General features: G+C 44.7%; 1 protein-coding gene across 9 annotated transcripts in view; it reads left to right on the forward strand.

The window, feature by feature from the left end:
- Window positions 1–17,626, forward strand: part of mllt10 (MLLT10 histone lysine methyltransferase DOT1L cofactor) — a 361,967-nt gene that overhangs the window by 297,956 nt on the left and 46,385 nt on the right. For all 9 annotated transcript variants that reach the window (XM_068013613.1, XM_068013608.1, XM_068013670.1 and 6 more), the window contains 4 exons: window positions 3,211–3,280; window positions 6,368–6,522; window positions 16,795–16,965; window positions 17,103–17,191. In XM_068013613.1, coding sequence (XP_067869714.1) covers window positions 3,211–3,280; window positions 6,368–6,522; window positions 16,795–16,965; window positions 17,103–17,191 — 485 coding nt within the window. The remainder of the gene's footprint in view (window positions 1–3,210; window positions 3,281–6,367; window positions 6,523–16,794; window positions 16,966–17,102; window positions 17,192–17,626) is intronic.

A 17,626-nucleotide genomic window follows, 5' to 3' on the forward strand; every position in this document is an offset into this window, starting at 1 on the left:
AAGCTTTATTGCATTGCGTACTTCTGTCAGTAAGGATCATGTGAGCAGTGCCTGTATTAGTGTATCCCAAGCATCCGTTGCGCGTATCTCATGGCACCTTACCTGTGGTCCCTGGGACTCCACAGCATCCTTAGCCTGCTCCTCATCGTCTTCCATCGCTTCATGATTGTGCTTAACGATATCCTCTTTGTTCAGTTGCTCTCCCCTTTGACAGGACCTCGCAACGATAAGCGAGACCCTTGCTGGGGCATACTGCATCCACCAGATCTATCTAGGTATCTGAACTGCATCCTCAAGCTCTATGGCCTGCTCGATGGTCACTCGGGTTGTACCATGGCAGGTGTTATACCTGTCCTCTGCAGCAGTACTAGGGTTCCTCAAAGGCATCAGTAGCCATGTCTTCAATGGGTAGCCCTTGTCACCCGGTATTCATCCGTGAAGGCATACGAACATATGAATTAGGAGCAGGAGTAGGCCACTCGGCCCCTCGAGCCTGCTCTGCCATTCAATAAATTCATATCTGAACTGATTATTCCACATTCCCACCTACCCCCGGCATGTGGTGGTGGTGAGGTGGGGGGGATCTTAAATGCTCTGGCACCTGGGACTGCCTTAGTATTTAGGTGACATGGCTGCTTCCCGGGAACCGTGCACACACCTGGAGGAAGCGCTTGCAGTGGTCTCAGACCAGTTGTACTTTGAGCGAGTGGAAGCCTTTCCAGTTGATGAAGGCGGCATGCTGTCACTGGGAGCCCTGATGGCCACATGTTAACAGTTGATGATAACCTGCACCTGGGAGAAATCCAGCGATGGCTCCGAACCATAAGCCCTCTCAGCCTGACTGCACGGTACAGAAGCGCACAAATTGGCTGGCCCTCTTGAAGATAACACTGGTGACCATTTTGATGCAGCGATGAGGCACAAACTAGGAAATCGAACATATATCTCCGATGGATTCCTGGAATGATCCTGAGGCGTAGAAATTCAGTGCCACTGTGACCTTCAGCACTACTGGCATTGGGTGGCCAACACTTCCTATGGGGCTCAGCTCATCCTCCAGAATGGCACACAGCTTAGTGACTGCCTCCCTGGAGAGGTGCAGTCTTCGACGACACTGCTGCTCTCATGTTTGTAGGTAGCTGAGCTACAATCTGTAGACTCTCTCTGGTGGGTAACCTTTTCTCCACACAGGAGGCTGGTTGAGTCCCCCTCTGCGCCTTTCTTCTCCATTTTCCCACCCCCACTCCAACCGAGGCTGCTGCCCCACGCTGGAGGAGCTGCAGCCTGAGTGAATGAGATCCATAGCATGTAGACTCACTCGGTCTTCAGCGCCTCCTCCCACCCACACGAGTGTTAATATCCACTCTGGCGGTATGCCCCCCCAGCTCTGGCACCTTTTCCCTTTCTCCTGACTGTCTATGCCAGTGCCTGTGCTGTTTCACCCTCCCTGCCAAAGCTCACCAGTACACATGATTACTGTCATTTTCATCTAGAATTGACCTCCTGTTTGCTCACCATCTCTTTATACCTGGCAAGGCTCTGAAGGTTTACATGTAGGTCTTGGAAAACTTAAGTTAATTGTATTTTAGAAAAGCTCAATTACCTGCCCGCCACATGCAGGTTCGACATCCTGCCGCCATGACGGATGCCCTTTGTAATATCCGGATCCGATGCAATATTCCGACCCCTCCTGCCTCCCAGCCCGCCTCCAATGAGTCAGGAAAATTCAACCCAATGTTCATTTTCCATTCCTAGCCCACAGATTACCAGATTTATTCAGTCCAATTTCCCAACTTGGATTTGAACTCTCAACCTCTGGGTTGCTAGTCCAGTAGCATAACCACTGGGTTACCATACCCTGAAGGTAATTTTAGACGACGTATCATAATTGAGTCAAGACTCCCTGGTGAGCCTAAGCTGCCTTGTGCTGCTCCTCCATCATGCTTAGGTAGACTAGCTGTTTGGGTTAGTATCCACTGCATTGTATCTCCCAAGCCCTCTGAGCTGCTGGGTGGAAAGAAAATTCTTGTGTTCTGTTTCACCTCTGCTGTAGTGGAACTTAGAAATGTTTCTATTTGTCCAATTTCCCAACACCCCTTCTGATCTAGTGAATGTACTTTTCAACTGTAACTAGAATGGTGCACAATTTCTCTCCTGGTTTCACAAAAGTATCTTACTGGATCTTTGGAAGGGTAGAATAAAAATATGCTAAGCGCATGATTAGTCTGTTGATGCTTTCGACCTCCATTTCACAACTTTTTACTCATCATTTTCAAAATTTCTGTCTCATTGCTGTTTGGTAGAAGACAATTTTTGGGTTCGTTTTAGAATCTTTGAGCAGTGACCATGACACCACCTTCAGCCAGTGTTTTTTTAATTCTAACTTTGGATAGCAACTACAAAGTTACCACTTAGCATAATTTTAATACTTTACAAAACATTACTGCTTTAATATCTTAGCAGCAGACAATATGCAGTTCAGATGACAAGTTCTTAAAAGCAGTTTTGTGTGCAAAACAAAAGGCACCAAAGGGCTTGTAAATCTGAGCTATGAGGTGAAAAGCTATGTTTCCCTACTTTGGTTATTTCATTACCTTGTTTTTAAAAAAAAAACTTGTTCCTCCTTTTATCAAGTTTTTTTTTCTACTGTTTTTTTCTCTGATTTTCAAGGCCAGCAGATCTATTGTCTGCAAGTGAAAGGCTTCGTGCAGCTCCGAACTAGCCACTTGAAGATATGCAGACCTGGCACTTTTTCCTAAATTTGTTGTCTCTAATTTCCTTTTCCTTTTCCTTCCGCTCCACATATCTTTTGTAGCTGATTAACTCTTGATTCAGCCAACCAGCTGTTTGAGAACAACTGATACATTGGGGAAAGAGCTGACTTTGTTGCCACCCCGTTGTCACTTAGCTAAAATTCAGAACTCAGCTGCACATTGCATACCTTATTCTATGGTTTTCAGCATCTCAGACAATAATTTGTATGTAGTATAGGAAAGAGATGAATTGCTCTTTAAAATGCTCTACCTCCTTGTTACCCTTGGCCATTGGTCTCCCCATTAATGACTGGACTAACGCAGAGCAGAGGTTTGTGAAGTATAATTTAGAGGATAGTCCTATGAAAGTAATCTATTGGTGCATGCAAATCTGAAAAGCATTCTAGTATGCTAATTACCTGTACAGCTTTCTTAACTAGGTTTGTTTATTTTTCAGATCAAGATTTGGACAATAGCCGCAGTCTTGCTGGGAGGAGCAGTTCACCAAGAGGAAGTCTTTCACCACGGTAAACTTTAGATTATAAAAATATTTGACATTTTTAGTCATATTTTTCTCCATTTTCTTGCCTTTTCATCAGCTATGATGAAGGCAGTAACTTGTGCTGAACTACAATGCTAGTAGCCCTCTAATCTCTCACCTCGGTGCCTTTTTAGGTGTGTTAGTCTGAACAGTGAGTGTTGCCAATTTATATAGCAATGGATGCCAACCAGTCTACAGTGAGTGTTGCCAATCTATATAGCTATGGGGAGAATGGCGGGGGCGGGGACATGATTGCAGCAGGAATTATTGGACAGTTCTTTTGGGCCTCCTTATCTCGAGAGACAATGGATATGCGCCTGGAGGTGGTCAGTGGTTTGTGAAGCAGCGCCTGGAGTGGCTATAAAGGCCAATTCTGGAGTGACAGGCTCTTCCACAGGTGCTGCAGAGAAATTTGTTTGTTGGGGCTGTTGCACAGTTGGCTCTCCCCTTGCGCCTCTGTCTTTTTTCCTGCCAACTACTAAGTCTCTTCGACTCGCCACAATTTAGCCCTGTCTTTATGGCTGCCCGCCAGCTCTGGCGAATGCTGGCAACTGACTCCCACGACTTGTGATCAATGTCACACGATTTCATGTCGCGTTTGCAGACGTCTTTATAACGGAGACATGGACGGCCGGTGGGTCTGATACCAGTGGCGAGCTCGCTGTACAATGTGTCTTTGGGGATCCTGCCATCTTCCATGCGGCTCACATGGCCAAGCCATCTCAAGCGCCGCTGACTCAGTAGTGTGTATAAGCTGGGGGTGTTGGCCGCTTCAAGGACTTCTGTGTTGGAGATATAGTCCTGCCACCTGATGCCAAGTATTCTCCGAAGGCAGCGAAGATGGAATGAATTGAGACGTCGCTCTTGGCTGGCATACGTTGTCCAGGCCTCGCTGCCGTAGAGCAAGGTACTGAGGACACAGGCCTGATACACTCGGACTTTTGTGTTCCGTGTCAGTGCGCCATTTTCCCATTGGACAGTGAGTAGGCGATATATCTTGTCTTAATGGTACACTGTTATCTGAGTAAATATTGTATGTTCAAGTTCCACGCCGGACTTAAGCACGTAATCTAGGCTGACACTTCAGTGCAGACCGTGCAATACTGCAGTGTCGAGATGCTGTTTTTCAGCAGGATGTTAAAAATTCTATGGCATTTTTTGACCAACTGCAACGAACATCACTTCAACCAATTCTGCCCAAAATAGATAGGTCATTCATCATTTTGCTGTTTGTGGAGTCTGACTGCTGTGTTTGACTATGTAACACTATATTGTGAAAGTATGAGACAGTAGAAGTGGTTATTCAGCTTTTTATACCAGAGGATGATTTGGGATTTTTGATTAATGAGAAAATCTAGTGCTCAACAAAGGACCTGTCTTTCAAAAGAAACTGCTTAATCTCCCTAATACTGGACAGGTTTTCTAATATTCAGCTGCAAATTCAAGTGGAGCCCAAGACATTTGTGTGGATTTATCTGTACATCATAGAAATCTATCACTTTTGTTATGACGTATGTGTGTTTATATGGCAGCTGAATCTTTGTATATTAATACATTGCACAATCTTCATGATATCAAATAGTCATCATGGATCATCCTCTTCTGGTGGATCAGAGCAGTAAAATATTGACATTGCAGTGGCCACAGGCCCTTCATTATAAAGGTAGAAACAGGTAACTATAGGCCCATTAACTTGATAGTAATAGATAAGATGCTCTTGGGAATTATTAGGGATACACTATATGACCTCTTAGACAGAAAAGGCCATATCAGAGATACTCAACACAGCTTCCATAAAAGGTTATGCCTTATCAATTTGTATTTCTTGAAGTCACCAGGTTAGTAAAATGAGGGTAACCTGGTAGGCATTGTCTCCCAGGACTTTCAGAAAGCTTTTGATAAAGCATTGGAGACCTCTACAAGATAGAATCTTGTGGAATTAGTGGTAATGTGCTGCAGTGAATTGAGGATTAGCTGATTGCCCATAGGCAAAAAGGTGATCTCTCAACTAATGGATCAGATCAAAGTTTTGCAGCCCTACCATATCCAGTTGTGAATGGTGGTGGGTAATTAAGATACTAACAAGGAGGAGAATGAGGAAGCTCCACATACATGCCATCCTCAACGATGGCAATGTCCAGCATGTGAATACAAAATAAGTGTGTCCCGGAACTAGCTGCATCCCTAGACCCTAGCTAAGTTGTTCTCATACAGCTTCAATAGCTGACCTCTACCTGAAATTGTGAAACATTGCCCAGGTATGTCTTGTTCACAAAAATGCAGGACAATTCCAATCCCAGCCAATGACCATCCTGTTGGCTTACCAGCAGAGAGATTTCTGTAGAATTTGAACTTCTTCCCAAAATGAGAGAAATGCTATTACAAATGTAATCTAATCTACCATTTTGAATTTTTAAAATCATTATTCCCACTAGATCTTATTTGTACAGGCTCTTTGATATTCCCTTCTTAAGAATTGAGAACAGGTCACCTGCTAACAGACCTCTGCAAATGCTGCTATATAACTAGTTGATAGGCATCTGGCGGTGATGCAGGATGACTACTCTGATTTTCCAGAACCTTATTCTGCGGAAGCCCAGTCTCTCTGATGCTTACTAGTAGCTCTGCTGGAATCAATAATTTAGATTTGGGTATTTTCAATTTCCAAGTCATACCACTAAACCAAAAATGCTGTTTTGTTGATCATTTATTTTAGATGAGAATTTTGATTTAAAGATTTAGTATTGCTCAATTTTTATTTATTGCTAATAAACGATTAGCTAACTGAAGGGGGATTTATTGTAATATTACTTCAGGATTGTTTTTCTTAAAGCAGAAAATCTTGATCCTGTTATATTATTCCCAAGTCAGGTGGAGTGACCACCTGAAACTGTTAAATTGCAGCAGGATGGACTTGTTTGATTGCATTTGCCTCAGTGTTAAACTTGACAATTCTGGAAGACCAGTAGGAGGATCTTGAATTTTTGTTTTTTAAATGTAGAATCTGTAAGAGTTACACATACTGATTTTGTTATGTTTCTTTTAAATTTGGAAATCCTAACCTTTCAAACAGGTCTCCTGCAAGTGGCTTACAAATTCGTTATGATCAGTCAAATAACAGTGTCTTGGAGAATCTGCCACCTGTCGCATCCAGCATCGAACAGCTATTGGAAAGGCAATGGAATGAAGGACAGCAGTTCCTTTTGGAACAGGGCACTCCTGGAGAAGGTTTGTATTTACAAGAGACTTTCATGCCCAGTGACTTTTCAATATATCAATCATTTTATACTGCATAAAGGTGACTGTTTTGTATTTCTACATGGTTCTTTTCCCTTCTCATTATTTATTTATTATTGCATTGCTGCTATTTTCATAATTATCCTGTGGGCATATCATATTACTGATGCACCTAAGTTTAAATAATTGAATAAGTCACATAGTGTGGGTACCATTGTTCATGGGCATCCAGCACATACCACCTTTTCTTCAGGTCTTGTGGATAGCTCATATGGCAGTTCTTTAACCCTTTTCGTACTTCAGGGTTTGTCAGAAAACCAAATCAATACTACCTGATGTCGCCAGTAACATATTAGTGCTTTCCATAGATTTTTTTTTTGTTTCTTGAGGTGTGAGTGTTCCTGATTATTGCCCATCCCCAAGGGCCCTTGAGAAGATGGTGGTGAGCTGCTGCCGCCTTGACCTGCTGCAGTCCACGTGGTGGAGGTACACCTACAGTGCTGTTAGGAAAGGAGTTCCAGGATTTTGACGCAACGACAGTGAAGGCATACAGTTCCAAGTCAGGGTGGTGTATGACTTGGAAGGGAACTTGCAGGTGGTGGTGTTCCCATGTGTCTTCTGACCTTGTTCTTCCAGGTAGTAGAGGTTGCGTGTTTGGATGGTGCTGTCTAAGGAAGCTTGGCAAGTTGCTGCAGTGCCTCTTGTTGATGGTACACACTGCTGCCACTGTGTGCCAGTGGGGAGGGAGTGAATGTTTATGGTGGTGAATGGGGTGCCGATCAAGCAGCTGCTTTGTTGGATAGTATTGAGCTTCTTGAGTGTTTTTGGACCTGCATTCCTGCAGGCAAATGGAGAGTATTCCAGCACAGCTCCTAACTCCCTGTGGACAGGCTTTAGGGGGTCAGGAGGTGAGTTACTCACCACAGAATTCCCAGGCTCTGACCTCTTATTGCCACATTATTTATATGGCTGATCCAGTTAAGTTTCTGGTCATTGGTAACCCCCAGGATGTTAATGGTGGGGGTTTCAGCGATGGTAATGTTGTTGAATGTAAAGCGGAGATGGTTAGATTCTCTCTTGTTGGAGATGGTAATTGCCCACCACTTGTGTGGCGTGAATGTTACTTGCCAATTATCAGCCCAAACCTAAATATTTTTTGAAAAAATAGAGCTACGTTCTGGCTAAAAGGGTGAGAACATCACCATTGTTATGGATGTATCATACCTCATTGGCAAAATGATACAAGCGTCCTTTCTCTCATTCATATCCTTCTCACAACCATGTTGTAAGTATTGAATAAAAGAATCCCATCGTAATCACCTCATTGCATCAGAACTCCATCGTCTACAAGGAACGCAAGAGTATTTATGTTTATGCAGTCCTTTCATACTGTGTCCATGGACCTAAAGAAGTCATTAAATCATAGAAAGGTACAGCACAGAAGGAGGCCATTCGGCTCATTGTGTCTGCGCTGCCTCTTTTGAAGAGCCGTCCGGTTAGTCCGCTCCCCCGATCTTTCCCCATATTCTTGCAATTTTTTCTCTTTCACGTACTTATCCAATTCCTTTTAATAGCTACTATTGAAGTTGTTTCCACCATCCTATCAGGCAGCGCATTCCAGATCCTAATCACTTGTTGCACAAAATATGTTTTCCCTCATGTCGCCTTTGGTTCTTTTGCCTATCGCCTTAAATTTGTGCCCTCTGGTTTAAAGGCTGGCTCGGGTGTGCAAATGAAACCCGACCCGAGCCCGACAAAATCACATCTGACCCCATACCCGACCTGGCCTGAGTCCTTTCATTTCTTTCCTCGCCCGACCTGACCTGACCCGACCATCAGTTAACCGATCTTCCGTTTTTCACTTTGTTGCTGATCTGCGCAAGCTTAAAAAAACTAGCAAAACCACCTTTCAAGTCCAAAATGTACATTAACATTGGAGCCACTTACTGGAGGTGGTGATAGATCGTGTCCGACCCAGCCCAACCCGACCCGAGCCCGAATGCCGGACCTGTAAGTGCGACCCGACCCGAACCTGACACATGCCATCGGGTTCCGTTGGGTTCGGGTCGGGTAGTCATGCTCTACTCTGGTTATCGACCCTTCTGCCATTGGAAGCAGTTTCGCTTTATTTAATTTATTTTGCTACTGTTCACTCCGGGAAATAATGTGGACTTTTCAGTCATTTCAGATGTAAACACACAGAGGTCGTTGTAGGCTTAAAAGAAAGCATCGCACACAAATTTGATATAGTGTTATATAAGCAGTGTAGTTGTTAGGCAGTTAAAGAACAGGCTGTGGCTCTTTTCTCTAGAAAAGAGAAGACTCAGATTGGCATGATATAAACTTTAAAAATTATGGAAGGGCTCAATTGGGTAGATGTAGAGACGATATTCCCATTTGTGGGGTTGTCCAAGACTGAGACTTGAGTGTAAAAGCAAATTACTATAGATTCTGGGAATCTGAAATAAAAACAGAAAATGCTGGAAAGAGGCAACACCATCTGTGGAGAGAGAAACCGAGGCCGCGATTTAGCCAGCACAGTGGAGATGGGCTGGGAGGTGGCAGGGGGTGCAGGAGGACGGGTGAGAATGGGAAAATGGCAGTGGGTGGTGTCGGGAGGGAAGCCTAATGTGTTTTCACTGCTAGCGATATTCCCAGAGGCAGCCGGACTGGCAGGAGGAGGCCGCGCTTGAAGGCAGTGGGAAGGTAATTAAGCCTGTTAAACTGACAATTAATTGTGATTTTATTAGTGTTTTCCCATTTTGCAAAGGGGCACACAAGAACAACGGAGCTTCAGAGCCTCACTAGCTAAAAGGCGGAAGCTCAGCGCAAGGTCAGTCTTGGCTGCAGTCGGCATAGCATTGTAGGGAGGGAGAAACTGAGTAGGCAGTGACCGTAGCAATCTGGAGGCAAGCCAAACTTGGCTGGCATAATGGAGGCCTTCTGGTTGAGTGTCCTCTCTGACTTGGCACTTGTCAATACGGAGTCAGGTGGGTGTGAGGCCCTGAGAACTGAATGTACAAATTTGCTATGGGCCTTATTCGATCAGGCCTTGAGACCTCCAGTGAGGAGAAACATCTGAGAGGGAGAGAGCTGCAGCCACTGGGAGTGGGACAGCAGCACCCAGAGGGGCACCAGGACCATGATGCTAGGTGGGAACGGATAATGAGGGTGCAGAGGCGCACGCAACTAGCCTCTTGTGCGCAGAAGATGGTACTCACCAGAGAGGATATACCGTCAGAGGCTCAGCTTCCTGCAAATGACAGAGCAGCAGTGTCGCCAAAGACTGTGTCTCTCCAGGGAGGTGGTCACTGAGCTGTGTGCCATGATGGAGAAGGAGCTGAGCCCAATGGGAAGTAGTGGTCACCCAATGCCAGTGGCGTTGAAGGTCACGATGGCACTGAATTTCTATGCCTCCAGATCATACCAGGGATTGTCTGGTGATATCTGTGGTATCTCCCAGTCTGTGGCTCATCGCTGCATCAAGATGGTCACCAAAGCTATGTTTAAGAGGCCGACCAATACATGCGGTTTTGCAGTGAACCAGTCAGCCAGGTTGAGAGGGCTTAGGATTGGGAATCATCGCTGGAGTTCCCCAGGTGCAGGGTGTCATCAGTTGCATGCAAGTGACCATCGAAGCTCCCATAGACTAGTCAGGGTTTAAACTCACTCAGTGTACAGCGCCTAAATACTAAGGCAGTCCCAGGTGCCCGACCTTCTCAGGCACCCCCGCATGCTTTCAAGGATGGATACTGGGTGTAAGGGATACCCACTGAAGAGATGGCTACTTAGGCCTGTGCAGGTCCCAAGCACAGATGCAGAGGAGAGATACAACAGCTGCCATATCACAACTTGAGCGTCCATTGAGCAGGCCATCGTTCCTCTGCAGATGCGGTTCAGATGCCTTGATAGATCTGGAGGTGCCTTTTGGTTTGCCCCAGCAAGGGCCTCGCATATCGTTGTGTGCTATACTCTGCACAACCTGCACTACCGAGGGGAGAAACTTTGAACATCTGCAAGGGAGGCTCGCGACTCACTAATACAGATACGTTTCTCATGAGCATTCCCTACGCACCCAATCAATCAAATAAATCTTCTACCTTCTGTAGCCCCTTCCTTGAATTCCCTTATTATATCCCTGGACCAGTCTTCACATGAAACCATGGCATGGGAAATGCATTGATCTTATCCTTCCCATCACACCCTTTCTCCTTCCCATCACAGCCTTTGTGAGAGCCAACCATCTGTTAATGGCCCAGTTGTATATAAATAATTGAAGGAATCTTTCAGTGGTGCAGCATATCAGAATTCATTACAGACAAATTATCAGTAACGTGACATCTAAATGCATAATCTAACCCAGTGAAACCCAAATGCATCTAGATGGACTTTCTCACACACTTGCGGATGCAAGTGGTGGTCATATTCTGGTTGCTTGAGGACGCTGGCGTATTGGGGCTTCCTGTTCGTGTCATCTCAGCTTCCTGAGGCATTGTTGTTACCATCAGAGGGTCTGAGGACCTGCTGTCCACGCCAGGAGCATCCCGAGAAGGAGCTCCCAGATGCTTCAGGCAGCTGCTCCTCTTCCCTTTCAGGGAACACGTCCTTCCCTGTTCACTTGAAAAGCTCAAGGACTTGGCAGTGACTCCAGACATCCTGTCTCCCTCTTGTCCAGCCATTGCTCCACAGAGCTCATGGAGGAAGTGCTGGCATGCAGGTCTGTGTGCATTTCCGGCATTATGGCATCTATTGGGTGGTTTGATGGATGTTCCCCTCCAAGAGGGTCGCCACTTTCTCAGTGGAGGATGCCATGCATGCACATGCCAGAGTCATGGCTACACTCATGGCCTGGATGGACTCCTCCATCATTCACACACGGGTGCGCATAGCCTCTGGAAACTCCACCAGATGTTCACGCACCTCACGTTGCAGATCCAGCATCTGCTGCCTTGTTGATGATTCCAGAGGCATGTCATCAGCCTGAAGCTGAGCATCGGCAGGCCCTCCCACAGTCCTCCGAGTGTGTGGCCTCAAATGTCACTGCCTCCATCAGCTGCTCAGGCGCATCTGGGCTATGCTCACCAGATTGAGACCCTGTTGCTACTTGCATGTGATTACCCACCAACATGAGAGTATCTGCACTGGTGGAGGGTGCAGGGAATGATGTGATGGTGCACTCTCTGAGGTGGTCTCCTCCTCCTCAGAGATGGAAGGCTGTTGCAGAGGCTCAGCAGCTAACTGCTCTTTCCATGACCTGCGGGAGAGAGAGAGAAATGATGAGAGGGCAATGTGCATTCCAACATGTCCTTTTGACTACTCATCATTGGGAGCTCTATGTGGCTAGTGGTGGACACATGAGCATTATGGTTTGTACTTGCCAGAGGGTGTGTTACGCCCCTCCATTAGGCCACTCGCACTGTGTCTCGGGGCTGCACACCCATCTCACCAGCAGTGTTTGCCTGCCCTGCCTCTATGCCTCCCAGCTCTAATGCCTGTTTGGTTTGACGAGCTGGTCTGCTCCTGCTGTCCCGAGAGAACAGGACTTACCTCCAAACCCGGCAGCCTGGAGGAGCAGCTCTGAAGAGACATCAGTGAACCTTCTGCCATGTCACTATCTTTGCTGCTTCCAGGGCTCCCTCGCTGCTCCCTCTTGACAATTACTGCTGATTGCTTTTAAAGCAAACGTCAGCCTTGCCTGAGCCAGTACATCCTCCTGCCTGTGCTTCCTAACTGGCTTGCTCCCAAACCTGCCAGCTATTAATTGGATGGCCCTGAGAATATCATGGTCCCACTTCCGTCACCACCCCTCCCCTGGGACTTTGTTGCTGCCAGTAAAATCCTAGCCAGAGTTAATATTTCAGGTCACTGAACATAAGACATAAATATAAGACAGTTGGTAATAAATCTAATGAGAAATTCAGGAGAAAATTCTTTACCTAGAAAGTGGTGAGAATGTAACTTGGTACCAGGTAGAGTGGTGAGCTGAATAGCATGGATGGGAAAGCGAGCTAAGTAAATGAGGGAGAACAGACTAGAAATGTTGATGGAGTAAGGTGGGAGGAGGATTGTGTGGAGCATACACATGACACTGACCTGTTGGCTTGAATGGCTTATTTCTGTGCTGTGAAATTCTATGTAATCGTTCCATTGGGCAAGAATTAGACAAGCATAATTTCAAATGGGTGTTGTGTATGCTTTATGTTCCCAATTATCTGGAAGAGAACCGAGTGATAAACTAAGCTACATGGTGAGCAAATATCAAGTCACCCTGAAATACATTTGCAAAGCTGCTTTGGGAGTAATTCTCAATGGAGCAATCCAGTTAGTTCCACTCCCCTGCTCTTTTCCTATTATCACTATTTTTTTTTCCTTCAAATATTTATCCAATTCCCTTTTACATTTCTGCATAGGATCTGCATCCATTGTTTCATTGGGCTTTACTGCAAACCTTGTGATAAGATGCGTTATTCCATTCTGTTTTGCCTTTTAGTTTGGCAATGTCCATTGGCAAGTGTATATTAGCTGAATGAGGAAGAAAGTTAGATTGCCTATTCTCAGTCAAGTAATTTTTATGATTTGTCTGTAAACTATCCTTCCCTTTCCCTGATTTGTGCTAGAAAAAAGTAATATATTTAGTAAATTATTTTAAAGTGCTGTTTACCATTCCTTGTATCTGCTTTGATAGAACTAAGGAGTCACCCCAGATCATGTACCTAGATGGTATAGGCATGATGGAGGGGAATTGTATGATATCTACAAGTCTAGCAGTTTTTAAATAGAGACATGGTTCCCATTATTTGAAAGAAAAGTCCTTGGGTGCTCAATATCATATGATGGTTACTTTTTTTTAAACTATACTTTACTATAATTTTTACTATAATTTATTCCAGTGTAATTGCTAGAAAATTAGTTATGATCTTTAACTATTACCCCCTCATCTATTTTTCTCTCCTTTTCTGAAGGAGTGTTAGGAAGAATGAGGAGAGACAATACAAGCTAAATGGTACAATTTTAAAGCGGCTGCAAGAACAGAGAGACCTTGGGGTAATTGTGTACAATTCTTTGAAGGTAGCAGGACAGGGCAACAAGGCAGTTAATAAAGCATATGGGCTTTAGAAATGGAGGCATACAGTACAAAAGCCAGGAAGTTATCCTATATCTATACATAGCATTAGTTTGGCCCCATCTGGAGTATTGTGCCCAGCAGCACAGCACTTTCGGAAGGGTATGAAGGCTGTGTGGAGGGTACAAAAGAGATTTACTAGAATGGTTCCAAGCATGGCACAGTGGCGCAGTGGTTAGCACTGCAGCCTCACAGCTCCAGCGACCCCGGGTTCAATTCTGGGTACTGCCTGTGTGGAGTTTGCAAGTTCTCCCTGTGTCTGCGTGGGTTTCCTCCGGGTGCTCCGGTTTCCTCCCACATGCCAAAGACTTGCAGGTTGATAGGTAAATTGGCCATTATAAAAATTGCCCCTAGTATAGGTAGGTGGTAGGGAAATATAGGGACAGGTGGGGATGTGGTAGGAATATGGGATTAGTGTAGGATTAGTATAAATGGGTGGTTGATGGTCGGCACAGACTTGGTGGGCCGAAGGGCCTGTTTCATTGCTGTATCTCTAAACTAAACTAAACAAAACATGAGGGATAACGTAGACTGGAGAAGCTGGGCATGTTCTCCTGAGAGCAGAGAAGGCTATGAGTAGATTTGATGTAGGTGCATAAAGAAATGGAAACTCCTTCCAGTGGCTGAAGAGTCAATAACCAGAGGACACAGACTTAAAGTGCTGGGCCAAAGAACCAGTTGAGACATGCGGGAAAAAGTTTTTTATGCAACGAGTGGTTAGTATTTGGAATGCATTGCCTAATATGGTGGTGGAAATGGATTCAATAGTAACTTCCAAACAAGAATTGGATAAAAATACTTGAAGGAGAAAAAATTACCGTGATAATAGGAAAGGAGCCGGGGAGTGGGACTAACTGGATTGCTCTTCAAAAGAGCTAGTCCAGACTAGATAAGCTAAATGGCCACTTCTTTGGCCTCCTTATCTCGAGAGACAATGGGTAAGCGCCTGGAGGTGGTCAGTGGTGTGTGGAGCAGTGCCTGGAGTGGCTATAAAGGCCAATTCTAGAGTGACAGGCTCTTCCACAGGTGCTGCAGAAAAATTTGATTGTCGGGGCTGTTACACAGTTGGCTCTTCCCTTGCGCCTCTGTCTTTTTTCCTGCCAACTGCTAAGTCTCTTCGACTCGCCACACTTTCGCCCCGCCTTTATGGCTGTCCACCAGCTCTGGCGAACGCTGGCAACTGACTCCCACGACTTGTGATCAATGTCACAGGACTTCATGTCGCGTTTGCAGACGTCTTTAAAGCGGAGACATGGACGGCCGATGGGTCTGATACCAGTGGCGAGCTTGCTGTACAATGTGTCTTTGGGGATCCTGCCATCTTCCATGCGGCTCACATGGCCAAGCCATCTCAAGCGCCGCTGACTCAGTAGTGTGTATAAGCTGGGGATGTTGGCTGCCTCGAGGACTTCTCTGTTGGAGATATGTGGCCACTTCCTTTGCGGTATTATTCTATTATTTTATAATGACCCCTTATTGAGAGGTATCACTGGTGCCAGTCACCCTCCCAAACCACATTCAAATGTAAACCTTAACCATAATTGCCAGCAGAATATTTGACAATGAGGGCTATCACTTCTGAATCTAGTCTTGCCCCCTTACAATGTTCATCTTTTTACACTACCAACAGAATTTACTGTAGCGATCAGGACCATAAGGGGGTCTGATTGCTCATTTACTGTCCTACTTCAGATTCTTACCAATTCCCAGCTGAAATTCACTAACCTGTGATCTTCCTTGTCTGCATGGCGCAGACATTCCTTGTCTCCCTGATAGCAGCAGGAGAAGCTAATATTTTTTAACCAAATTTTACTGATCATAAATTCCTGATCAGGTTGACTGATTTTTCGTCTGAAAATTAATGCCTTGCCACACTTTGTACTTTAGCTTGGAACCATTTGTGAATGTTGTGATTTTGTTCTCTTTTTAGTTGCACATTATACCACCATTATATACAATCCAAATAATCACCCCCTCTCGCCCCCCTGCCCCCGGTCCCCCCACTGTCTTCAAATGGAGCTTTTGATGGTAATCCGGTGCCGCTGCCTTCTCCTTGTATCCTTTTACGTTTTCCTTTTCAAATACACTTCCAATTTAGTTTTTAAAAATGTTGTTGTTTCTACTTCAGTAGTCATTTGTTGTAGTGCATTTCATTTTTTTTTTAGAGATACAGCACTGAAACAGGCCCTTCGGCCCACCGAGTCTGTGCCGACCATCAACCACCCATTTATACTAATCCTACACTAATCCCATATTCCTACCACATCCCCACCTATCCCTATATTCCCCTACCACCTACCTATACTAGGGGCAATTTATAATGGCCAATTTACCTATCAACCTGCAAGTCTTTGGTGGTGGGAGGAAACCGGAGCACCCGGAGGAAACCCACGCAGACACAGGGAGAACTTGCAAACTCCACACAGGCAGTACCCAGAATTGAACCTGGGTCGCTGGAGCTGTGAGGCTGCAGTGCTAACCACTGCGCCACTGTGCCGCACATGTTCTAATAATCCTATGAATATAAAGTGTGAAAACATTTCTAATTTGCCCCTGTGTCACTCTTGTGATAACCTTGAGTCTAATCTTTGTTACCAATTAACCAGTCAGTAGAAGCAATCGATCATTATTTAGCCCCTCTAAACATTCCATAATCTTAAAAATCAGTTAGATCCCCTAACTTTACCTGTTCCAGCTGAAGCAGCCCCAATTTTTCAAGAAGCCTTTCTCTCGAACTACAATCTAATTCCTGATATCCTCATTTCCCATGTCTCTGATATCTTCCCTATACTCGGCTGTCCAGAAAAGCATGCAAAACTCCATCCGTGGCCTAACCAATGTCTTGGACAAATTCATCATCACTGCTTTTATACTCTCTGCTCCTTTGCATAAAACCAGGAGTCTATTTGCCTTTCATTTCTACCTGAACACCCAACTTTAAAATACTATTTTTCTGCATCCCTTCTCTCTCTTTTCCTCTACCTTTTAGGAAGCTTACCAGTTATGATATGCTTCCAAAATATGCTGCATTCCATTTATTTGTATTCATTATTTTTAATGACCTACTGCTTGAGGTTTGTGATATCGGTGGAATTAATTTGCCTTTCAGTTATTAAGACTGTTTTTTTTTGTTCAAGTAGTTATGGGAATGTTGAAATCATTGCATCAACTTCAAGTTGAAAATCGGCAGCTGGAGGAGCAAATTAAGAATTTGACAGCTAAAAAGGAGCGCCTCCAACTACTAAATGCTCAGCTTTCAGTACCCTTTCCTGTTATGAGTTCAAATACCAGCCCATTCACAGGACAAACTGGTAAATGACATTCTGTTTGTTATGCTTGTGCTGTTTTTTTCATGTTGCATTAAATTAATCTGATAAAAGTGGTATTGTTTGCAATTAAAAATGCTATTTTGTGTTTACAAATTCAAATTTAATATATTCTCTTATAGTCCACAACGCAACTTCCTTGCACAGCAGTAAAGGTCCCCACCTGAGCAACAGTTTTCTGCCTGAAAGCTCACTTCCAATGCCAACCCAGGTGTTTCTTATTTATTACTTTTACTTCGTATTTGAGATTATTTTATGTTATTTTCAATATACTGCAAAGTCTTGATCATTGAGTAGGCAATTTCTGATCATTTTCTTGTCTTTTTTACCTCACCATCACCTGTCTACCTCCAGCCCCATTACCCTCCCTCAAACACTCTTACTCACATGATCCTCCACCTGCCATGACTGCTGTGTCAGGTGACCTACTCAATAGCTTTGCTCCCTTTGATGCTTTGTTCCCAATTTTCTCCTGGTCTTCCAGGCCCAAAGGTACATCCTAAAATCTGAAGGCTACAGACTCGAGCTAACCTATTGCAAAACTGGCCTGATCACCCACTACTAGATTTTGTTTGACCAACTTAAACAATACCATGTCTCCCGCTCTACAGTCAAATCCTCCTTTTGATCCTGGAAAATAAGAAAT

Source organism: Heterodontus francisci, chromosome 2 (assembly GCF_036365525.1).
Source record: "Heterodontus francisci isolate sHetFra1 chromosome 2, sHetFra1.hap1, whole genome shotgun sequence".
NCBI classification, from domain to species: Eukaryota; Metazoa; Chordata; class Chondrichthyes; order Heterodontiformes; family Heterodontidae; genus Heterodontus; species Heterodontus francisci.